This window comes from Centruroides vittatus, unplaced genomic scaffold (genome assembly GCF_030686945.1).
Source record: "Centruroides vittatus isolate TY-2023 unplaced genomic scaffold, ASM3068694v2 contig_474, whole genome shotgun sequence".
NCBI lineage: Eukaryota > Metazoa > Arthropoda > Arachnida > Scorpiones > Buthidae > Centruroides > Centruroides vittatus.
The window spans coordinates 1550725-1577431 of record NW_027122266.1 but is presented as its reverse complement, the minus strand read 5'-3'; the positions used below and the strand labels follow the sequence as shown (position 1 = coordinate 1577431).

Genomic DNA, 26707 nt, shown 5'->3' with positions numbered 1-26707 from the left:
GTGCCAAAAGGAACAAAGTTTGCATATACAAACAATATGCATTTACAGATGGGATGCAAATCCCTCCTTCCAAGATTAAAAATATTATGCCTATGGAAAGTCATTAGAACAAATAGAAGAAAGATGTACTCCAAGCTCAAGAATTTGATTAAATTTGAAAACCAGCTATTTGAACAAGATCCAAACACACTGCATGAAGTCAACAGACAGGTTATCAGCTTACAGGACAAAATTAGTGATGTAACGAATATTCGGTTATTACCTGGTATTCGGCCTATTCTTCACTATTTGGCCGAATACCGAATATTTAAATCACTATTCGGCCGAATACCGAATATTTAGTCACTATTCAGTCGAATACCGAATACCTAAAAACAGGAGTAAGAAATAACAAAAACACAGTAAATTAATCATTTTGGTAACTTTTATTAATGCTGAAAATTAAACTATAATTATTAAAGTTAATAAGAAATAGCATCTAACTCTAGTATTAAATTATTTTGTAATTAAATAATATTATAGCCTTTATCTAGCCCGATATCTTATGGCATTGATGGCGTGTAGGTTAGAATGTATCGGGCATTAATGTTATTGATTAGTTAATTATGTTATATTCGTATTCGCGTATATTTTAATATTTTTTTTACGATATTTTAAAATGATTTACGAAACGTTTTATTGAAACTTATCGTATTTAATGAAAGAATTATTTATCTATTTCTAGAAGATGAGTAACTAATATATAATTTATTTTATATATAAAGCAAAGAATGAGCATTTCTCATTATATACAAAAGATAACATTTGAAATCATGTTAATTTTAAAAATATTGACAAAAACAATAGCAACAAAATATCACAAAACTTCACAAATAGAAACTCCCCAATAATATATTTGAACCGTTCCACAACTGGGGAGAAACTAGACCATATTATGTCACTACTAAAGTATATCCTTAGTGTACTATTCAGTCTACAAATAAGTAGTAAAAACAAAATTTTAGTGTTTAATTAAAGAGTTAAAATGATCGATTGCAAATAAAAGAACTTGGTATTTGGATGTAAGTTATAACTTACATCCAAATACCAACAACTGCCGAATCATATCGGGCTTTTTACGGCTATTACATAAATTATAAACCAATTTGGCACTAGAGGTAGACGTTAGGCTCCATCTCATATTAAGTTTAATAATTATAATTTAATTAATTAATTTAAATAATTTAGACCTAATGGAAGAAAAAATCGTAGTGACAGCGGGCCAATAGAGAACACGGTGCGCGATCCTTGCATAATGAGGTTTGCGCGCTAATTTTTATATGTGCGTTAATCAAGCCGAATAGTTTGGCCGAATATTCGGCCATTCGACAACGCTCCTGGCCGAATATTCGGTATTCGGCCACGCTCCTAGCTGAATATTCGGTATTCGGTTGAGGCCGAATATACTATTCGTTACATCACTAGACAAAATATCAAACACCCTACAAAATAGATACAACAAAAAGCTGAGATGGATCTACATCAAGCAGAAAAATGATAAAAAAAAGCAATCACTGATACGCCATTAATATGTTGGGACAGACCTGAATATCTATCTTAAAAATCGCCAGATTGAAACAGACATTTACTATAAATCTGGGTACCAGCCATTATTCATACCGGCCACCTTGAACGATCCTTATAATTATAAAATAGAAGCGTTCAGAGCCCTTACAAAAAGAGCCTTCACATACTGCACAAATATATTTAGTAAATACAAGAATTAAAACATATAGAAAAAATAGCGGCTACTCATGGTTACCCTAAAAAAGTGGTACAAGATCTAGCAAAGAATTATATTAAAAAAATGAATGAACACATCACTTCCAATTTTAACAATGGCAATAATAAGGGTTGTGACCCAGTCATAATCAATTATTATATGTTTGCCCATATGGCAAACATATAATAATTGATTATGACTGGGAATTAAATGCTTTATACCAAGACATTGCTACCTGCAGAAATTGTTCAATAACATACATGCATAATCCATCAGTATATAAGTAATTAAGAAATGGCAAAGATGCCATTAACACCTACAATGCACTGGGAATGTATAGTATACTTGTCAGGGACGACAGATTTCATAGGAATCTTGTATACAATGATTCAACAAAGAGATCACTTAAAAAATGACTGGCAAAGCATAGATATAGTATAACGCAAAAAACAGACCACCGCCCTAGCAATATACGCTTCAGAAACGGACGTAGAAGCTAAATTACACCAAGCCAGTCTCTGCGTATGGATCAAATCAGAGCTGTAGAGGCTTTAGAAATTTTTAAAGCTGAAAAAAAGGGGAATCCATCAATTTTAAGGATGAGGCAAATATCTCATATGCCTGACAATGCTTTTTTGACAATCCAGGCAAAATTAGAAATTGAAAAACAATTAACTCACATATTATTTAAAAATATATACATTAATATTTGTGTTAAATTTTATTTTATTTTAGTTTTAGCATTAAGGTTAACACATACATATGATTTTTCTTGTATACTCATTATAAAGTTTTACCATTTGAACGATTTTAAAATATTTAAATTCGAACATCCTGCATTCTAATTCTGTAGAACTTAAGCAGATCATTATTGAATCGAAAACGTTTGTCAGTTTGTAATTATTTTAAATATATTAATGTGCTGGTACTTTTGAAGGTTCTTAGTGGAGTTATTTAATTTTAATTTAATATTGAATATCTGATCATAGTATGATATGAAACATTTGCACTAAGACATATGGAGGATAAATATAGAACTAACAATAGTTTTGTCATACTAAATATTTTTATCATCATAATATTTTCTTTTAGTCTTGAATGTCAGAAAATAAAGATTTATCATTATTCAGTTGGTAACTTATTGTTACAATAACTACTATTAATAATAAAATGATATAAAAATTTAATTTTTATTGTTATAGAAAAAAAAACTGACAATATTGTATTCATATGAAAAGTAAAAAATTGTTCATACTATATCTTGTATTGCAGAAAAAGTTGATGCAGCAATAATTGGTGATGGTGGAATATTCGGATAATTTGTCTGCGAATCTGCATTACGGTTTCCTAAACCATTATCTTGTGACTAAAATAATTTAAATTTATTATAATTAAAAAATATATTATTCAATAATAAGAACTATTAATTGTTGTACCTGAGTATTTATTGAAGAAGACACAGGATATTGGGGCTGATCCATTGCTGGAATTTGTTGTTGAAAATGAGGCAATTGCTGATTCGGTGCTTGAATGAGTTGTGTAGGAATTGTGGGATTTATGGAACGATATCTAGTCTGATGATAGCAACAGTTACAGGCAAAATTTGGAGCAACTATCTGAGGTTGAATATTGCCTGAAATAGTGCCTGAAACATAATATGGTGATGAAATAGGAATTGGCCCAATATTTTCAGTCCCATTGTATATAAGAAATGGATGAGTAGATATACCAGGAACACTTCCTGCAACCTAAAAGATGATAATAAATTTCACAAAATTTCATACAAAAAAGAAATAATTGATACTGAGTTCTATTCATTCATTTTTAGAAATAAAAATAGACCTAATAAAGTTTAAAAGTGAATGAATGAACATTTTTGATTTTTATTCAAGATAGTAATCATAGTAACATGGAGGAAAAAATATGAGTATCATAAATAATTTAAATTAATATTTTAATATATATAAACTGTAATAATTATACAATTAAATCTTTCTATTCTTTTAGAAAGTGTTTATTCATATTATTTCACAATAAATTTTAATTAACAAGTTTAATACTGTTTTTATTTTTTAACTCAAAAATAATCTTTAATTTAATTATCGACAATAATGGGAAGTAAGAGCAATTCCATTCAAGAATATTTTCAATTGAAATTCTCCATTGCAATCTATAATTAATATTTACAGAAACAAAAAACAAAAAACAAAAAAACCCCCAAACAAGAAAACATAATCCAGGATTACATTACATTAAATATGTTTTAATTTGAAATTATGTTTTTCCTCTACCCTCAATGTAACAAGACCTAGTTCACAAAACATCCAAAGTCAGCAAAAGTATAATATAAGTAATTAAGAACAAGAAGCATATATCAACAAAAAGAAAACTGTTTATTATAATATAATGCTGCAAACAATGTTATATAAATAAAAAAGTACTGCTTATCAATATCTAAAACATTACTATTAAATTTTATAAAATAACCATATTCAATTTCTCATAAATAAAAGAAATTCAATATTACAAAAGATATGTATATATGTATTCAATAATTAACCTTTATTATATAAGAAAAACTTTATGTATACAAACATATTTTTAATTAATTTTGGATTTTGAGTAATTTTTCTTAAAATATATCATTACACACAGCACAAAAGTTTCGGTCAGAGAATTCTTGAGAATTATTTCTCATTGCACATACTCTGGCAAGAAATTTTTGAATTAAATGATGATGGCAACTCTGTTATCATCATCATCATCATCATCATCATCATCATCATTTAATTCTAAATATAATCTAATTTATCTGATCTAATACTAATTTATATCCATGACGACAACTCTGTTGTAATAAAATATATACAAGGTAATTACTATTAAATCAAAAGATTTCAAAAAATTTTAATAATTATGGGATTTCTGAAATAAAATTATGTAATTGCTAAATAATTTAAATATCGACTCTCTGAAATGGAATACAGGTTATGATGACAATCATGGTAGTCTAGAAACATTTTATTTATTTATTTTAAAATAGCTAATCAGATTTAATGAGAATATCTTTTTGATATGATATTTACGTTCACAACTATATGTTAATTTTTCATTTTTTCCATGAACTCATTCTAAAACTATTTCAAAATTTATCAAACATACCTGTGTAATATCACAAACATATCCTTGCTGAGTACCAGTAGGATGAGCCAAAAGACCAGGATGTGGCAATGCATGATTCATTTGGAAGGCAGGCTGATAGTTATATCTGTGATCTCTAACTTGATTATCACACCATGATGGAATATTTTCACATCTTACACCAATACTAAAGGATTAAAATATAAAAAGTTTTATATATGTATAGTAAAAGTTAAAAATTAATACTTAAGTACCTATTTCTACAAGTAGAAGACTGTTCTGGAATGGCAATACGTGATGTATTTCTTCCATGTACCATTCTGCCAATAGAGTGTGAATTATTATCCCAAGACGTGGGAGATATTTGGCTAGGAGACAAAGAATCAATTCTGTGTGAAGAAATACGACGGCGTTTTCTGCTTGGACTCTAAAAATAATTTTTAAAAAATCTTAATTAATGAATTGTAAAAAACTGAATATATTTAAACTTACTGTATACATTTGATTATACATATAAAAAATTTAATAAACACAATACTTACAATATATTGTAATATGTTTATAGTAGAAAAATATTAATTAATGTATTTACAATTTGTAAATAATTTTACTTGAAATAATGAAACTATGAATGTCAACAAAACTATAGGATAAAATTAATTTAAATACTGGTACTCTACACCTATCAACATTTAAATGTCATTCCATCATCAAATTAAATGTAGTCAAAATTCTGTACTTGTCAATGAAAACATTAAAAATTTTTTTACAAATTACATAAATGGTAAGTCATAAATGTGCAAAACACATCTATTATTTATTACTAACAAGGGGAAACTCAGAATTGGCTCCCTCAGATTTCAACAAGTTTCATATGTATTGTAATACTACCCCACCAAGGTATATTCCATAAATATAAAGATTTTCATATAAAAATATTCACACTGAAAACGTTGCAAAAATAATTTAATTTTGGCTTTCTTGGACTTTCACAAATGCACATAAAAAACCATATCAAAAAAATAAATAAATAAACCACAATTTTACAGAATCAATTTGACTCTCCCAAAAATATAAAAGGCATATAACAAAATTAACTGAAACAATTAATGACATGTTAATAAATTATACTTAACAATAATCTAATATCCAATGAAACCTCTTTTGTCTAAAATAATTTTTAAATGTCGTCTGTCATTGTATGTATGAGTTTTTGGAGGACAGATATGCTTATTTTTTCCCAGTTATGAATTATAGCTTGTTTTAGTTATTCCACAATATTATATTTCTGCCCATTTGCAAATACAGCTCTAGTCAGAATTCTCCAAGGATTTTTTCCATTGGATTAAGGTCAGAAGATAGAGTTGGCCAATCAATCAATAATAGGCACTTCATTAGTTAAAATCCATTCATAGAGTTTGTTATGTGAATGAGAGCATTGTCCTGTTCAAAGAACCAACAATTTCCAGCAATACATTCTGCAAAAGACAGGAGATTGCTTGCCAACATATCTTGATAATCATTTGCTTTTGTATAACCATTGTAAAAAAGCAATTTGAGTGTTTCCTTGCCAACTAAAAACATATCACAGCATAACTGAACCACCACTTTATTGTCACTTGGAATATGGTCATTCCTCCCTTCTCAATCATGCCAGTAATGGCTCCAATCATTTGGACCATCAAGATTAAATTTTTCTCATCATTCCAGATGATTTGTTTCCATGTGTCCTCCCCATCTCACTTTTTCTTTGACCTAGAGTAAATATTTCTCCTTGTGAGTGGGATTTAGTAATGGGGCAGGTTTTCTTGACTTATATACAAGATACCAACATGTTTGCACAACTTTTCCAATAGCTGATTTGCCAACATTACACTTGGGCATTTACAAACATCTAAGCCCAATAAATTTGTAATATGCCAAACAACTAACTACCAGATTATATCAGGCTACATTTCCATGATTATATTTAAGTAATTTCTAAATAATTTGTCCTAGAGGAAGGTGTTAGGTGCTATCTCTTATTAAATTTAATAATTATAATTAAATTAAGTAATTTAGAATATTCTTGAAGAAAAGAATCAGCCTAGAGTGGAACTTGAACCCGCAACTCCTGCTTACTGTGCAAATGCATTGCCAGTTATGCTACTCGAGCCTCCAGTCCAGAAATGGCACCTAATGCCTCCCTCTAGGACAAATTATTTAGATGAAATGGAAAGGATAAACACTGGAAAGAGTTAAAATAAGAAGTAAAACAACTACAGTGTCTGTGACCAGTAAGCTTCTCCAAGGAAAGAAGCACACTGGCCACAGACACTGTAGTTGTTTTACTTCTTATTTTAAATTATTTAGAAATAAATTAAATATAATTATGGAAAAGTAGTCCAATATAATCCAGTAATTGTTTGGCAAATTACATGGGCATTGCTGCTAACTTCCAAAATGATGTTTTGTTGCTGAAAATCTGGCAAACAATGGCTCATTTTGCCCTATTTATAAGCTTTGAAGGACATCCTATTGATTTTTTTTGACCATATTGATCTCCAAGTTTAATAAAGTTGTTGATTACAGTGGATGACTAATTTAATTTCTTAGCAATTGCTCTTTTAGAGTATTTTTCACCTCTAAAAACAAGAATTTCACCTTTCTCTAAGTCCATTAGAGGTTTGCCTTAGCTCATTGTTAAATTAGTGACTCTAACTCAGTCATTTCTAGTGGTTTCAGTTGGGTTAATATTGACCTCTGCTATCTTAATATCAACCTGCCTTTATATTCTTGGGGCAGTGACCTTTAAGCTAATTGTTTAAATAAACTAAAAATAAATAGAATGTGAAAAAAATTTTCCATACGAATGATTTTACATGAAAATCTATTAGTACCTTTATGTTTATGGAATGTACCATATAAATAAATAATACAGTCACTTGATGAAACTGTCAAGCATTTGTAAGAAAACTGAGTTTAAAGTTTTCTGTATTTGTTATAACTGACTCTCAAAATAGATACATAGATGTTTTCTTACTGAGTTGCCATAGCCTGGGTGTAAGGTCACTAAATATTAATTTTGAGATGTGCATGTAGGTTCCAATATTGCTTTAAAAAAAAAGTTTTCTTTTGAATTTATATTCAAAAGGAACACACAGTAGAACCTTGCTTAATGAGCACCTTGCATAACAAGCAAAATAAATTGTAAAAATTTGCCTCGCTTAACAAGCGATGTTTTGCATAACAAGTGACAAGGAGAGGGGAAATCTCGGATTGTGCTCATGCTCCATCAGTCTGTATTTAGCACTCTTTCCGCTAGCATCTTAGTGTCACTTGTGATCACACACTTTATGTGTAAACATCGACAATCATAGCCCGTTATGTAATAAACACGCCATCTCATACTACATTTAATGACCAATTCCAAATTAAATTTTTAAAATGTCTAAATTAAAAATTAATTATTTATAATTATTAAATTTAGTACGAGATGGAAGCATAACTGCCTACCTCTAGTCAAATAATTTAATTTTTAATATTTAATTATAGCCTTTACATAGACCAAAAATTTGGCATATCGTTTGGCTCTTCATCAGACATATTATCTGTTACTTTTTTGTTTTCTGCAAATCGATTCGCATTCCAGGTTGGTTCATTCTGTGCTAGAAGAAAAGATGAAGATGTTTCACACTTCTTAACAATGTATATTGTGTAATTTTCTTTGAATAAATGTTATACATAAAACATTTGAGTATTTTTTCAGCATGGAATGCATTATTGTATTTTACATTAATTTCTATGGGAAAAACTGTTTTGCGTAATGAGTGTTTCACATTACGAGTAAGATTCTGAAACAAATTATGCTCATTAAGCAAGGTTCCACTGTATTTTTATCGTTAAAATGTATTTTAAAAGATTTAAATAATTTTTCAGTTGTACAAAGATTTCATTTCTAATTATAATTGCATTACAGTCCTTATTTCTAAAGTTACTTTTAATTGACTACATGGACATTAGTGCTATTAATAAGTAAACACCAGTGTAAAGTCCTATTAATGAGTAATGTCCATGTAGACAATTAAAAATAATTTTTATTTCTACACTGTAATCAAAAATAAGTGTTTTGGTAGATATTAACACACTCACAGCCTTTTCAACAGTAGCAAAAATCTTTAATAACTAACATTTTTGGTCATTTTTAAAGACCAACTTTAGACTACAAACTTTAAATTAATTTAGGCCTATATGGAAAATCAAAAAGATATAGAAATGCAACAGAAATAATTTAGAATGAAAACATAAGAACACTGAAAAATTTTAAAATTAAATTAAAACAGAAAAAATTAATTTAAAAATAGTTCAGCGTTCTTATTTTTTGTTCTAAGTTATTTCTGTTGAATTTTTAAATTGGTAGATTTAAAGTTTGTAACCTGAAGATCTTTAAAAATAACCAAAAGTGTTAGTTATTAAAGTTTTTTGCTACTATTCAAAGGTTGTGTGAGAGTTAATATCTACATTACATTTGTTGAAAATGTGTGTGTAAAAATAAAGAAATAATAACTTGATTATATATATTAATCTAAGCCTTTTTGTACACAATTCAACAGACAAACTAAAAAAAAACAATAAAACAATTGTAACTTAATCTGTGACCAAGAGAAATGCTGCCATATCTGCAGTAAAACTCACACATAATAGTAATATTACAAACAAGTACAAAATGTCTATGGCAACTTTGAACTTGTTGGAACAATAAATTCAAAGATGCCATGCAAACATTCCAATAGTATTATATGCTTCTGAGGTCTCTGTTGGTTCAGTATTATAATGATAGTTGTTACATGTATGGTACAGTAATATCTTGAGATTCAGTTATAACAAATATGAAAAACTTTAAACTCACAAATATTTTAAAGTTACATCAAATGGCTTTATAATTGATTTATTAGGATAGTATTACAATATACAGGGTGGGCCAACGAAAACGAAACGGCAGAGTGTTCGTGTTCGTCCAAGCAAATCGCTCGGACAGGTCGATTTTATACTCGAGGGGACATCTTTTGCAATAAAGTTTTTGCGATTCTGAATACAACAGACAACAAAAAATTTTAAAAACTCGTTTATTTTGTATTAACTAAACAAACATTTATTTCAAAAAAAAATATTTGTTTAGTTAATATTCAGATTCGCAAAAACTTTATTGCATAAGATGTCCCCTCGAGAATAATATCGACCTGTCCAAGTGATTTGCTTGGACGAACACGAACACACTGCCGTTTCGTTTTCGTTGGTCCACCCTGTATATCAAACTCATTGAAATCTGAGGGGAGCAATCCTGAGCCTCTCCTTGAAAGTAGAAGAATGAAAAGTTCTGAATCTATACTCTCTGGTGGGATTATAAGGTATATTTTATTTATGAAGTTTATTCAATCTATTTGTTAAATATATATATTTTTTGTTCTTTAATTCTTCTCACTGCCTTTCTCTTTATTTAATAGTCAGAATATTTTGAATTATTCTTTCTAAAGATATAATTCATATAGCATTTGTGAATAACTTTTCAATTTAAAAACATGTTATTGTGGAGATAAGCCATATTGTTGTATATATGTCTGTAGTGTTAAGCCTAATATTAAGTTTCGTTAGTCTTTTGTTCTATATCTTTTCTTCGAACTTTCTAACGGTCTTTCCTTCCTGCTGGTGGGAACACATTTTCGTAGAATAACACCAAAAAACAATAGTGTGTAAAAACCCTGAGGCAAGTTGGGGAAGGAGATAGGCATTCTGGGGCTAGCATTGAGAAGAAGCGGACGAAAAAGAAAGAGGTCGTCATCACTGATCGAGACAGAGAGTGCTTAGGTCGTCTGCAAGAAAAGAACTGACATAGATGAAAACTAAAACTGAGAGTTTGGTGAATACTTAGAGATTATTAGATCGGAGTTATTGAAAGGGACAGCTACATGTGACTGCGGTGCAAGTCTCCATTTCGTCAAGAGTGAAGACCAGACAAGAAAGAAACCTGGGTACCCCACCAGCATTTTTCTTCTATTCTTACCCTTCATTCTTTCCTCCTCTATTTTCTTTTAAATTATAAGTTAGTTTAAGATAGTTTAAGTTAATCGGAATATTTCGGAAAGGGCTACAAACAAAGAACATTGTCGTGTAAACGTATCACTCTCCTTTGTATGTACAAAGTTTTACCACACCGACATTGTACATATTGGCGGTGTATAGTTGGGATCTCAAAGAACCGCGCAAACCATTAATAAAATATTATTTTATTGTGTACAATCTCGTATTTTATTGTTCGTCCGCATGTACATCACATTATAATTATACAAAATTTTACAGTTTAAATTGTGAAGTTTTGCAAGAATATTTTTATTTTTTTTAGTATATTCATTCATAATGTGAAAAAAGGTAGTATACATAAAATATAAGAAAGAATTATTTCTTCTTTATTCTTCTAAACTGAGAAAGCCAAAAATAAAGAAATCCATTGGAAATGTTTCTGATGGATTTTTTCAATTTAGCAGAATAAATAATAAAGGTATTAATAATGGTGCCAAGCTTTAAATATTATAATTATATTATAGAGATGTATGTAAGTTTTAGCTCACTATTTGAAGATTACATTAATTTGATCTACCTTAATTTGTACACCTCTGTTCTGTGTTAGCATGAAAACTTCTGAAATAAACTTGGGTATGAAATTTATATATTTTTCAATACCATGATAAATCTATTTCAAATTATTTAATTGATACAACAAAATTTTTGAAAATTACGGAAGTGTGTGATATTTTCAAATTTACTATTTAAAAAAAATAGTAGTTTATCACATAAACAAGTCAGTACATTTAGTTAATGAAATGCATTATCAATAATGGGTGGCATACAAAAATTGCCAGTCCATTTGTATGTTTGTATTTACTTATTTAACATTAAGAAGAAAGTATTTAGTTTTCTTTTTTTTTATTAATTTTTAAACAATAAAATTAATCAACCAGTGATTGTTTTAAAATGATTTATTTTGTGAATATACTAGAGAAATTTCTCTGTCAAGCATGACTGAGTAGAATAGAAAATAAAATGTCATGTGGTCAGTATGGAAAATTTTTTTAAAAAATTTGTTGTAGTGTAGAAGCAACATGATGTGGCTATTATTAAAGTAAATGACATCACTGCAATGTAAGTACCATCTCTGAGCTGAATCTAGTGCCATCTCATAGATAAAACAATTTTTTTAATATTTAAAGTTAGTTAATTACACACACATGCATGTGCTAAGGCTATTATATTATGCACATATTTAAAACTTATAACACAAATATGAAAATAATATAAATATTGCTAACATTATAAAAGAAACACTGTAATTTTGTCATATTTCACTACTGTTAGTTTCAACATTGTTGATGAGATTTGTAAGTAAATCATATGATAATAATTACATACTTATTTGACATTCTCTGTCCATTACTGATACAAAGAATAATTGTATTCTTAGTGAATAAAACATAAAGTTAATATACTACAACTCAGTATAAAAACAATTAGTTTTGTTTGAAATCTATTAGTAATTTGTCACTTACAGTTAAAAAATAGAAATTTTGGATATACTATAGATTACTCACTATGGAATTTCGGGATTTTGAGTATATATCTGAACTCAGGGAATCTAGACGAGTTCAACGATACCCTACTTTTGGACCAGAGACAAAAAATAAGAAAGTTATCATACTTATTTAATGCTATCATACAGATGGCACTGTAGTTGCTAGTGCCACCATCTTGCGGTAAAGTCTGCAAACCATTAAAAAAAGCACTCTGAAAGGCAAGAAATTGCACGAACAGTCGAACACCACTTCCTGTTTTTTTTCTTTTGTTTAAGAACTACCATGAATCAATAACTAGTGATGTTAAACACTCGGCAGCCTGCCAGTGGCCCCCCTCCGGGAGGTCCGTCGGGAGTGCGAACAGTCAAACATCACCTAGTGAAAAACTAAAATGGTGTAGAATGCATTGTGAAAGGCAAGAAATTGTAAATATAACTTTCTTATTTTTCGTCTACTGTCCAAAAGTAGGGTACCGTTGAACTCGTCTCGGCCCCATGAGTTCAAATATATACTCAGTCCCGAAATTCCATAGGGAGTAATCTATAGTACAGCCTAAATTTTAGTTATAAAATTTATGAAATATTAATGATTATGACATAATACAGTATCCATAAAGTCTGTTTACAACTTTAAAAATTTATTGCAAAGGCAACTGATAAGATATCTTAATCAGATTTGTTCTATTGTACTCAATGGTTTTCAAAGTTTTTCTACCTCATTTAATACACCTCTATACGGGCACAATTAATCGCATGAAGCACATCAAGACAATATTTGATTTATTGCCATGTTTGCTGTAACATAGCCCACAACTGCAGGACCTTCAACCGACCATCATTTTCCAGCAGCATGGTGCCCCATCACATTGGGGACTGCATATTCGTGACTTCCTTAAATCAAATGTTTCCAGACTGTTGGATTGGAAGTGATGGGCCAATTCCATGGCCACTACATTCACCAGATAACACACTTCTGGATTTCTTTCTATGGGGTTATGTTAAAGATATGTATCAAACGAAGATATGAGACATTACTGAACTAAAGAAAAAGATAACAGATGCAATAGCAACCATTGATGAGGCTATGCTACAGCAAATATGCAAGAAGTTGAATACCATCTTGATGTGCTTTGTGTGACTAATGGTGCCCATACAGAAGTGTATTAAATGACGTAGGAAAACTTTGAAAACCATTGAGTACAATAGAACAAGTCTGATTAAGATACCTTATCAATTGCCTTTGCAATAAATTTTTTAAGTTGTAGACTTTATGAACACCCTGTATATTTAAATTTTGAATTTGTGAAGTTTCATTAAAAATCAAATTTAAATACCAGTCTAAAATATCAATTTCCAAAACTTAATTAGTCAATCTTAATTTCAAATTACAAATTATTGTTCAAATCTGAAATAAGTTGATATCCAAAATACTATAATATTTAACTGCAATAAAAATTCTGGTTATTATAGTGATACCTTAGTTTTTGTCAATAATCCGTCTGAAAACAATTGGCAAAATCCAAAACCAACGAAAACCGAGGTAATTATTTCCATATGAATCAATGTAAATCAAATTAATCATTCTAGACACACTGAAATACATACCAAAAAACATTTCATAGAGAATAAATATAGTGTTTAATACTAAAAACAATAAGAATTTAATATAAAATGAATATAAAATACTAATGTAATGAATAAATGAACATTTAACATATCATTCAAAGGGCTACTGGCTTTGGAAACATCCTTTGGTCCTATGATAGAGCTAAAAAGAAAGGAAAGAAATGGAATTGTTTGGCTATTTTTAAACTCTTTCTGCCCTGTGGGCACTAAGAGGGCCTCTTTTAGCAAGCTCATTATGGATTTGGCCAGGCCCACAATGGGGCAGCCGGGTGGTGAGGGACGGTGCCCGACATATCTGGACGGACAACCACCTGAAAAATTCTTGGGAATTTTTCGACCCACCCAGAATCGATCCCAGGTCCCCCAGAGTGGTTGGCTGCCACCTTGACCACAGCCATCCAGCTGTCATAGAAGAGTTGTTTGGCTAGACGCACAAGCTAATGTTCACACAATGAAAAACAATGCCACACTGAGTAGGAAATGTGTGGGTCAACCTTTGTTTTCACAAAATTAGCAGCAAGGTCATATGGGCATGCCAACGAAATCCAAGACAAATTTTTCATGAAAAAAATCAACAGAAACCAAAACCGATGATAACCGAAGTCAACAAAAACCGAGGTAGTACTGTATTTTCATTGCAGTCTAAATTTTACATAATATTTAGCATGGAGTTCTAACAAACATTTTAATTAATTTTGTAAATCTACAGTAACAGTTCTTATCACTTTAACTTGTTCTTTTTACTTTATTATATTACTAATCACAGTCATTTAAAATTTTTCTGCTAAAATCATGCAATTATTCCTTTATAATGTCTGTGTATGCAAATATAAATTTATTTAATCTATATGTTATATTGATAAGCAAAGAGTAAGCTGAAATATAACATTATATTATATTCATTTAAATTATAAATGTTATTTAATATTATATGTAAAATTGTCTAATAATTTCCTTTAATTTATTAAAGACAATCTTGCACATATTTATTTAAACAGTTATAAAATCAAAAACAACTGCTTTATTCAAGTGTATTATTTCACACAAATATCAAAGTATTTTCAAACTTCTTCAGTTCATCCTAAGAATTTAAGAACCAAGAACTTTAAATTTCTTTTTTTTGAAGAACCTAATAAAATTTTTTAAAGGTTCCAGAACATTGTTTTGTCTGTCTGTTCAAGTATCAGATGAGAACAGCTGAATCAATTTGTATGAAACTTTGTACATATACTCAAGATAGTCCTGAGAAAAATTCTGAACTTACATCTGTCTGTCCAAATATAAGTTGAGAAAGACTAAACCAATTTCTGCAAAACTTTACACAAATGTTCTAAAACATTAAAAAAATATTTCTAAAGCTCCAGGTTCTTAGTCCTTGAGGATGAACTGAAGAAGTCTAAAAGTACTTGAATGTTTATGTGTAAAATAATATACTCTAATAAAGCAGTTGTTTTTGGTTTATAATTAAGATTTTGGAGTGCTAATGAATAAACAGTTAGAATGTACACTCAAAATATCCTTAGTTTCTTTTAACTTTTCAAAATTTATATTATATATTCTGTAATGCCAAATATGATTTTAATATCAAAAATTTCATTTTGATCTAAAGAACACAACATAAAAAAGTTGCCTACTAATTTCCATGGTTAAATTTTCCAAATATACATTACAAGTATCAGTATATATTATGATCCTTTCTAACAATCATTTGAATATGATGATAATGAAAAATTAGTTAGATCAAATATACAGTATTCATATTTAGTATTTGAAATTTTTTATTACATTTAGTTTATTCTATTAAATATATTCAAAAATATCTTAACCTACATAAATCAAATGATTATGTCAGTAACATTTGAATATATATGAAAATACTATATACCGTACTTTCCAGCGTATAAGACGACTGGGTGTATAAGACAATCCCCTGACTTTTACAGTTAAAATATAGAGTTTGGGATATACTCGCCATATAAGACTACCGTACTTTCTGGCGTATAAGACAACTGGGCATATAAGATGAATCCTGACTTTTGAAAAGATTTTCCTGGGTTAAAAAGTCGTCTTATATGCTCGAAAATACGGTAAATATCATTGTTAAAATTATTAGACATGCTGTAGAAAGCAAAAAACTAAAAGAATTAACAAATCTTCAACTATATACTGTACATTTACTTATACCTGCTGCATAAAGTAAGCATAATTGGTGACTAAGCTCTTTTGAAAGAAACTATAAACAAAAACTGAAATATAACATTATTATATTCATTTAAATTATAAATGTTATTTAATATTATATGTAAAATTGTCTAATAATTTCCTTTAATCATCAATTTGAATCATTAACTTAGAACATAATGATTTTTATTGTGACATTAAAAATTACAGCCCAGCATTGTGACAATCATATTTTTAATCTATATGCCCTCTACTTCAAATTAGTAGTGTCTTTTTCCTGTATATCATACTTTCCTGCTAATAATCTATCTCAGCATTTCTCAACCTGGGGGTTGTGGTGATATTAAAGAGGGGCAGGCCCGCCGTAAGCAGGTGTGCAAGGCATGCACCGCACACGGGTGGCACGTCCAGGGGGCGGGAAATTGGTATTGCTGGCAAGTTCAGCATAGGTAGTTGTAGTTAAACAGGGGCGGCAATAATCGGTATTGCCAGTGGTGATATTCGGCGGGTTCGCACAGGTTCGGCCGAACCCGTTGTTAAAATTTTCAGTTTTCCGAACGGGTTTGCCCGAACCCGTTGTTAAAATTTTCAGTTTTCCGAACCTTGTTAAACACACGGAACATTTCTCAGTGGGTTTGTTTTTTAAAAAAATATATTAAAATATGCGTATTATACTCTGTAATACTACTAAACTAGAGCCTTATACCCCGTTCGTACCGAGCATTTCATTCTAGATTGTGAGCAAGGTCAGGGAGTGTCTTGGTGCGATCTCTCTCGACCGTTTCAATCGAGGTTTAATCGCGATCGATTCAAGAGAGTTCTTGATCCAGTCATAAGAGAGATTCCAGAATGCCACGTGCACGAGATAATACAAGATGGCTGTCGAACACGTGTCGGGCTATGGACAGCGAAAGAAAAAGTATAAAAGTATAATGTATCTCGAGAGATGATGACACGTGTGTATTTCCAGAAGCGCCATCATTTCGCGGTAAAGATTACCTCTGCCTAAAAAAAAAAAAAAAAAAAAAAAAAGGTTGATTGTTAGATATACGGTTGCAAGAAAAAGTATTGTATTTATTTCTATTCAAAACTTCCATTTCATTTGTCGGTGATTGTCAGGGAAAAATTTTCTGCTAGCGAACCCCTTGTTAAATATTTCGAATATCACTACTGGGTATTGCACACGGGCGCTCAAACAGCTAGCGGTGCTGCTGAAGAGGGGTAGGGGTCGCAAAACAATAATGAAATCATTTTATGAGAAAAAATCATTTATTATAAACTTATAAACATTTTACTTACAATAAGTAAACATGTAAAGAAAAGAAATTAATGTGATGGTTGCATTTGTTTTTCATTTAAAATTTTCTCCATACCTGGATCTATGTTAGAAACACACGAAAGCAAATTGTTTTCTTAATTGGTTATTATTCCTTTGGGTGGGGGATTGCAAAATATTAATTTTATTTATATTTACTATTTGGTGGGGTCACAGAGCTAGGAAGGTTGAGAATTGCTGCTGTAGACTTTAAAAATGAAGCAAATAAAGTAAAATTGTAATGTTATCAGGGCCATGCAATACAGTTTTGACGCCCGAGTGAACATCATACCTGGCTCCCATTTCAATGTTAATTAATTACATAAAATATATAATTAAACATTACTTACATGGTCCAAATAGTAAATATAAATAAAATTAATATTTCGCAACCCCCACCCAAAGGAATAATAACAGTAAGCCTTACTATTAGTAATTGAATTTTGACTGTAATTATAAAAGTAAATTTTTTAAAATATTATATAATCACATTGCACTAATTTTATACATTAAAAAATACCGACAGTATAAAAAATGTAATACAAGTATTCCTATTATTTTATGTTGCTGTGTTTATAGTGACAGGTATGAAGACGATGTATGATGTGTACTGTACATACATAAGCAATTTATAAGTGCCAACTTGATGTGTATGTGTAGTGTTACCACCCGTCTGGTTTTCACCCGGATAATCTGGTTTTTAACTCATTGTCTGGATTTCGTAGAAATCCTTCAACCTTTTTTTTTTTTTTTTTTTTGGCTTCTCTTCGCTCTGCCTGTAAAGCCAAGTTATTTCATTTCTTAATTTAAGTTACTCCTACACCACAAGTCCTAACTGGTTTAGAACTGGCATGCACGTTATTCTTCACATGGTAAAATGACATTGCGCATGGATCAGGGACTTGTGTTCGAACAAACCTGATCTGCCGTCCGGGTCAGCGATTTTGAAAAAGTGGCAAGACTATGTATGTGCTCTTTGTAATTTGATCTCCTTCTATAAGACTTGCTGTGAGAGCATGTTTGAACATGCATATGGATGTGTTTGAACAAGTCGTGCTGTCACTAGTATAAAAGAGGTGCTGGCAATTGCACCACTTCAGTTAAGTTTTGAATGCGAAGTGTGCATCTGGTGCTTTTATTTTAGTGTGCGGTCAACTGTAAAACTGAATTGTTTTTTTAAATTTCCAATGCGAAATGGATAAATTTGTGAAAAAACGAAGCAAGCCTAGATCATCCAGTGAATTAGTTGGTAAAATGACAAGGTTGTACAATGACAGTTATTTAAATTATGGTTTCACCTCATTGGATGGAAAGCCACAGTGCATTGTTTGCTCTCAAGTTCTCTCCAATGAAGGCATGAAGCCCTCAAAATTAGTTTGACACTTGGAAACTAAACATCCAGCTCATAAAAACGAACCCTTGGAATTTTTCGAAAGAAAATTACATACCTTGAGGAATCAACAAACTTCTACTTGTAAGTTAAGCCATACTGATAAAAGTGGGGATTTTACTGAGATGATCAGGGAATCGGAAAGCTGCTAGTGATTTTGCTCTCGTTTTTTTGTGTGATTTATGCATTAATTCACGGAAAACATTGTCGGATTGTAAACAAAGAATTGCCAGAAGTATAAAGGAAGAGAATAATATCAAGTAGGATACAAAAATTTTGAAAACTTTTATATTTTTCTTAAGCCTATTTCCGGTCGGCCATCGAATTCAAATTACGGACCTCTGGCTGAACAGATTTGAATAATACTCTACCCTAGCCGAGAGGACAACATCAGTATTGTATCTTGAAAATTTTATCAAAATCCGCCTGCCTATTTTTAAATTATGACTGTTCTTAGATTGGCTTCCATTTTGCACCTTGACTTTACCATTGCTATGGCAACGGTCAATGTCTGTTTCTTTCTAGAAACTTTAGAATAATTAATTAGTACTACTTGGAAAACTTATATAAACTTATATAAAAACTTATATAATAAAAAAAATGGAAGAATATAGTAATTCGTCTACGGATTACAAATCACAATCTGAGAAGGAAGATGTAGGATTACTAAATATTTTATCTGTAAAGAGTGATATAGAAAAGTATATAAAAGAATATGCTAGATCAAAACGAGGAACAAAAATACATGTAAAATTTATAACAGATAGTCTAGATAAAATAGTAAATATTTACAAAGAAAATAGAACAACAGATAATTGTATAAAAGAAATTAACAACAAGTTAGAAAAACTAATTGATAACACTGCCATAAAAACGCAAAATCCAACATATGCAGATATAGTAAAGGAATGGATATCCCCACAAAAAGAAAATAAAGCAGTTATAATAATCAATCACAAAAACGAAAATATTGACTCAGATGAAGTTAAGAAAAAAATTAAGACGGTCATCGATCCAGTAAAACTTGGAATTGGCATAAAGAATGTAAGAAAAATTAGAAATAATGGTATCTTAGTGGAAGTAGAAAATGCAAACCAGAGCGAATGACTAATTAAAGAAATTGCTAAAAATGAGGATCTTACAGCAAAAACACCAAAAAAAATCATGCCAAAGATATGTATTTATCATGTACCAGACGATATAGAGAAAGAGGAATTAATAGAGAAATTGTTCATTCAAAACGAATATATTTCAATGGCCTATAATGAAGGAGGAAACTATAATAACGAAATAAACATAAAATATAGGTGGGGTAAATCCAAAAACACAAATCATTGGGTCTGTGAGGTATCCCCGAAACTACGCAAATTACTTTTGAATCAAAGAAAAATAAATATGGGTTGGGTAAGGTGCCAAATAAGAGATTACTATAACATAATTCAATGTTATAAATGCTGTCGATATGGGCATACTGCCCAAGAATGTCAATGTAATAGAAACTACTGTACACATTGTGTGAGGCTCTGGATAGGTCCGAACCTCACTGAAATTCGCGTTAAAATCATTTATTTTTAGAAAAAAATTATTTTTTTTAGAGGAAAAAAAATAGAAGTTAGAAATAGTTTTTCTTAAAGAAAACGACGCGAACTTTTAAACAATAGAACAATGGGGAAACGTAGATCGTCTATCTCCGAGTGGGAATCGAATTAAACTTCGATTTTGACCTCTCCCGCGCCCCCGAAAGGTTTCGAATTGTCACCAGGTGACGAGAAGAGACCAATCGGAAAGCGGAATCGGAGGAAAACAGATAAAACCTGAGAATTCAAGGACGCGAGGGCTTCTTCTCCCGAAAGTTCCAAGTGACGGATCTATTGTTGTGTGTGTGTCTGGTGCCCATCTTCGTCTCCGTCTCCCGACCTCGGATCGACATCTTTCCATCAACGGAAGTCGACCGCATCGTCCTGGAGTCGCGGAGTCGTCGAGGGAACTGGCCATTCGCGACCTAGGGACACTCCTTCAAAATGAGACTATATTCGAAAGGAGAGGAAGACCCAGAGGCTGCTGCCGACCTAGAACTTCCAAGATCGCGGAAATCTTGTAAGCTTCTTTCGTGTCAAATAAACGGTTTCTTGTAACCGTAGAGTCTGTCTCAGTGCCGATCGCCCACATACGACCCTTCGCGACCGCTCGACCCTCTTGACATAGTCGGCACCCTGTCGGCAAACTCACACTGGTGTCAGAGAGTGGGATTTTAAATGCAGAATTTGCACAAATTCAGCGGGCCCACACTATAGTTGAGGATGCCGACATCAAAATTTCGCCCCGAAATTGAGTTAAAGGTGGGTCGGAACGATAGATGCTGAGACAGACACTTCGGCGCGAACTCGCGAGTTAGTTAGCAGTTCTCTTTCATTGGCCTTGAGAGGAATGATACCTGCTTTCTTCGGTGAAAGTAAGCGTATTATGACTTCTTCGATCCCTTAAAAAAATATCGAGCTTAGCTGGATGATCCCGCAGAAATGCTTTAGTTAACCAAGCGCAAGCTCGCAGGTGCGACAATGATAGAATAAATAGGCTTGACCGAGCAACAAAACGCCACTATAAAATAGTGCCAGCAGCGGAAGTTAGGCAAAATGTTCCGAGGTCAGTTTTTCAAAAAATAAGTAAAAACATTAAACTGAGCGTCAGGATGCTTGGCACTGCTTCATTCACAAAAGCTCTAAAGGTAGCCATTAGGGAAGAAACGAGTGACTAGCAGAATGCACAGTTTTGTCAGGCGCGAAGCTGAAACGGCGGAGAATAACCTAATGGATTCGGGAAGAGTGAAACTCCATAAGAAATCTGCGTTCGGTGCAAAGATGGGTCAAAATTTTAAACAGTTTAAAACTTTAGGAAAAATTGTTAGATAATCGAACATTGTCAGTACCGATAACTGGTGCGCAAAGATAATATTCAGAATAAACAAACAGGACAACCCATGGAACGAGGGAATAGCGAAGTAGGAAACGCACACCCCTATCCGAATTCGCTGCAATGCTTTTCACAACCTCATAACATGCAACCACTGTCGCCCGATTGGTACGGAGAAAAGGACGTCCCTCTGCCATCTCTAGTCGAGTGGAGATCGAGGCCAATGCGTTGCAGGTTCCGATTATAAATCCATCGTATTCATTGCGATATAGGCTAATTATTTCAGTAGATACTCTTTCATCAATCGCAGAATAGGCAAATCGAATCCGAAGTCGATTGAAATTTAGAACAGGCACTTTATGTAGAGGATTTTCTGACAGTATTAGCCCGGAAACAGGCCAATGCGACCGCAACTAGATGCTTAGCTTTTCTCAGTCCCAAGGTAGACGCAAAGCAAGCAGATTGTCAATTGCAAAAAAAAAATATAGCAACTTTAACCTAAGGTCAAGATTATAAGCGATTACGGTATCCTACTCTCTATTTTCTATCGGTCCGGTTTTGCGAACTGTGAATGATGAACTTTCATTCTGGAGAGGAGAGATCATCATAAAAACAAAAGCGAATGTTAATTTTAATTGAATTCACGTTTTCTGAAAATAAAAATTGTCGCTGAAAAAAATGTATGCAAAAAACGTGCTTAAATGTTAAAATTGTCGCGAATCGGAATTCAAGTCAATGTGAGCGTGGTGCATTTCGAAAGGGAGCCATAGTATTGTTTTTGTTTCGTGTAAACTGTTCTGTCCATCCCTTACGAAGCGCTCACGATTGAGCCTACACTGGTCAAGGGAAGAGAGTCATGTCGGGGAAGCGACTTATCTCCTTGGTCAACGCCTTTCCAAAATTTTCTCATACTTAGGATAGATGACAGAAAATTGTCACTTTGTCCGTCCTAGAGAGAATGAGGATTTGATCACTCTCGAGAAAACTTAACGATGATCTTCTATTTGATTCGCGCTCATCGGAAAACAATTTTGTCGTGATCAAAACATTGATGAAAACTTCTGTTATAGATTGAGTAATTTATATAGTCAAAATGTCAGAAAATTTTTTCCTTTTTTGCGTACATGATGATTGATCATACCTGTCACAGTCGAGACTGCGAATAGACTCTGACCAGATCAAACGGAAGTTACGGAACAACACTCTGAACTGCGTGACCTTGATTAGCGGTAATCTGCGTCGGAAAACCGATGATAGAGAACTGTCACTGGTTCAAGAGACTGACATCCGGAAGTTATGGCCGTAAAGACATTGGCAAGATCACAACTGCACACCGTCAATGCAGAAGCTCCATGATCCTCTTTCGGTCCAGTACAAAAAAAAAAAAAAAAAAAAAAATGGAAAAGATTCGACCCCCATGGTAAAGACGAAGTTTTTCAGAAAACTTGGAACGGAACTAGATGCATAGCTTCGAAAAGCACGTGTCTTCAACTTAGATCCAGAGAACTCCGCGCTACACGTGCACCGGAAATGGCTATGAAGTTCCCAAGTTCCAATTCTGGTTGAGACAGGCGAATCAAACTAAACGTTGAACCTGTTATCAGATTTCTGAATCAGATGTTCCGAAAAATTAGGAAGGGAACACGAATACATTCCATTCCTCCCCCCTCCGTTTCAGACCATTTTCTGAAAATTTTGAGATTGTGTGAATTGCTCAGTCTGAAAACGAAAAAAAAAAACTCACATGTTTTAGAAAATAGTTTGTCGATCATTTATGTTGTTAAAATATTATTCGATGACCGTGATTGTTATTTGATTATTTGTAACCAATCTTATAAACAGACATGTGATGTTACACAAACATTTCGATGAATTGTAAACGATATTCTATACCATTCAATAATGTATCGAAAAAAAAAACTTTGTTGTAACGCGAAACCGAACGCGCGCCAGAGAAGGCTGGATTCTCAGACAAGTATCGCTGTTACGTCACTTGGCAAACAAAGGGAGAAAGGACTGTCAGCTTCCAGAGCTGCCAGCTAAAATGTCGTTATTTCGTTACGACATTTTAAATTGGCGGGAAGCTCTGTGAGGCTCTGGATAGGTCCGAACCTCACTGAAATTCGCGTTAAAATCATTTATTTTTAGAAAAAATTATTTTTTTAGAGGAAAAAAAAATAGAAGTTAGAAATAGTTTTTCTTAAAGAAAACGACGCGAACTTTTAAACAATAGAACAATGGGGAAACGTAGATCGTCTATCTCCGAGTGGGAATCGAATTAAACTTCGATTTTGACCTCTCCCGCGCCCCCGAAAGGTTTCGAATTGTCACCAGGTGACGAGAAGAGACCAATCGGAAAGCGGAATCGGAGGAAAACAGATAAAACCTGAGAATTCAAGGACGCGAGGGCTTCTTCTCCCGAAAGTTCCAAGTGACGGATCTATTGTTGTGTGTGTGTCTGGTGCCCATCTTCGTCTCCGTCTCCCGACCTCGGATCGACATCTTTCCATCAACGGAAGTCGACCGCATCGTCCTGGAGTCGCGGAGTCGTCGAGGGAACTGGCCATTCGCGACCTAGGGACACTCCTTCAAAATGAGACTATATTCGAAAGGAGAGGAAGACCCAGAGGCTGCTGCCGACCTAGAACTTCCAAGATCGCGGAAATCTTGTAAGCTTCTTTCGTGTCAAATAAACGGTTTCTTGTAACCGTAGAGTCTGTCTCAGTGCCGATCGCCCACATACGACCCTTCGCGACCGCTCGACCTTCTTGACATAGTCGCACCAGTCGGCAACCTCACAGCACTGCTGTCACATCTGCGTCATCATCGATACAATGAATGCACAAATAAGGATAAAACCCCAAATTGCGTAAATTGCATGAAATGTAAGAATGACACACATACCCACAAAGCAATAAGTGACGAATGCCCGAAAAAGCAGAAAATAATCAGAAAAATTAAAATGAAAATTGATTATGGAAACTAGTTCTCTAAATAATAACGAAGGTATGAATCATTTGGAAAGTAAAAGTTTAAAATGCTTACAGATTAACGTAGGGAGGGGAATAAATGCTGTATCTCAAATTGTAGGTAATAAACTACAAAATCTTGATATCCTATTGATACAAGAACCGTACTGCAAAGCAAACAAACCTATGGGCTGGCCACTCAAAACACAGGTACTCTATTCGAGCAATGGGGAAACACCATGGACCATAACAATTATAAACAACAAAAATATGCAATGTATGTTGTTAACCAACTATAGTGATCAATTTATGACTACTATCGAATTAAGAAACAAAGATAAAAAATGGATAATCTGTAATATATACCTTCCAATGAAAGCAAATATCAATACTCACTTAGCAAAATTAGAACAATTGTGTACAATATACCATCAAAGCCATGCAATTATTATTGGAGGAGACAGTAATGCCCATTCGTATGTTTGGTTCGACGAAAATATGGATGACAGAGGTGACGAGTTGGAAGAATTCATAAATCATCAAAATTTATTTCTTCTAAATGAACCAAACATGCTTAGTACATTCGAAAGTACAAATGGAAGTTCTAATATAGACATAACAATTATTAATAGTATTGCACTGAATGAAGTCAAAAATTGGAAAGTAAACGATGAAATCAGCCTATCTGAACATAGATACATCACATATGAAATAGATCAAATATTTAACAATATAAGTATAAAAAAGTACAATATCAAAAAAGCCAAATGGAAAAGAATAATCGAAGAAATCAAACCACACAAACAAGAATTGGAAAACAAAAAATAAAGAACAGGCAAACGAAAAAATTACAAATCTCAAACATAATAAATAAAACAATAGATAAAAACATCCCAATTTATGAGGAAAGAAATAGAATTGTCAAATGGTGGAATACAGAACTGACCACCCTTAAAAGTAAAGTTAGGGCAAAGCGTAGACGTTATGCAAAATGCAAAGATCAAAATTTAAGAGGAAATCTCAAAGAAGACTATCTCACAGAGCAAAGGCAGTATAAACAACTTATAAAAGAGTCGAAGGAAAAAAGCTGGACAGAATTCTGTCAACAAAGTGCGAATGATCCCTGGGGATTAATATATAAAATTTCAGCTAAGAAAATAAAACAAAAGTTCCAACTAACAGAATTAAAAAATGAAAATGGAAATATCATCAGTGATATGGAGGAATGTCTAAAGATATTACTACAGGAATTTATTAAAACTGATGATAAATCTCAGGATACTCCTGAACAGAAAACATTACGTGAAGCAATACGTTTTCATACAAATGAAACACATACGCCACAATTTACTAAGGAGGAAATAACATGGATAATATCGACCTTTAAAAACGGGAAAGCACCAGGTAACGATTATATTACAATAGAAATGATTAAGATACTAAATATGAAAGATCCTGATCTTCTGCCTAAAATATACAATACTTGCTTAAATTTTGCAATCTTTCCGACACCCTGGAAGGTAGCTAAAATTCTGCCACTTTACAAAGGGAAAAATAAAGATAAATTGAAAGCTAAAAGCTACAGACCAATCTCATTGTTACCAGTAATGGGCAAGGTTCTTGACAAACTAATCGTATACCGCCTCACAACTTGGCTAAATTCTAGACAGTACCTAAACGAAAATCAATATGGATTCCAAGAAGGAAAATCGGCGGAAGATGCCATCGCTAAAGTAATTAATGATATCGAAGAAGAACGAAAACATAATAAATGGACAATAGCTCTCAGTCTAGATATAGCAGGAGCATT

The 26707-nt window shown here is 32.3% G+C and overlaps 1 protein-coding gene across 4 annotated transcripts in view; it reads right to left on the bottom strand.

Moving 5' to 3' along the window:
* LOC136977790 (RING finger protein 44-like) overlaps window positions 1-26707 on the bottom strand; it is a 91490-nt gene that overhangs the window by 17999 nt on the left and 46784 nt on the right. For all 4 annotated transcript variants that reach the window (XM_067273355.1, XM_067273356.1, XM_067273357.1 and 1 more), the window contains 4 exons: window positions 5158-5330; window positions 4925-5090; window positions 3199-3510; window positions 3018-3128 (listed from right to left, as the gene is read on the bottom strand). In XM_067273355.1, coding sequence (XP_067129456.1) covers window positions 3018-3128; window positions 3199-3510; window positions 4925-5090; window positions 5158-5330 — 762 coding nt within the window. The remainder of the gene's footprint in view (window positions 1-3017; window positions 3129-3198; window positions 3511-4924; window positions 5091-5157; window positions 5331-26707) is intronic.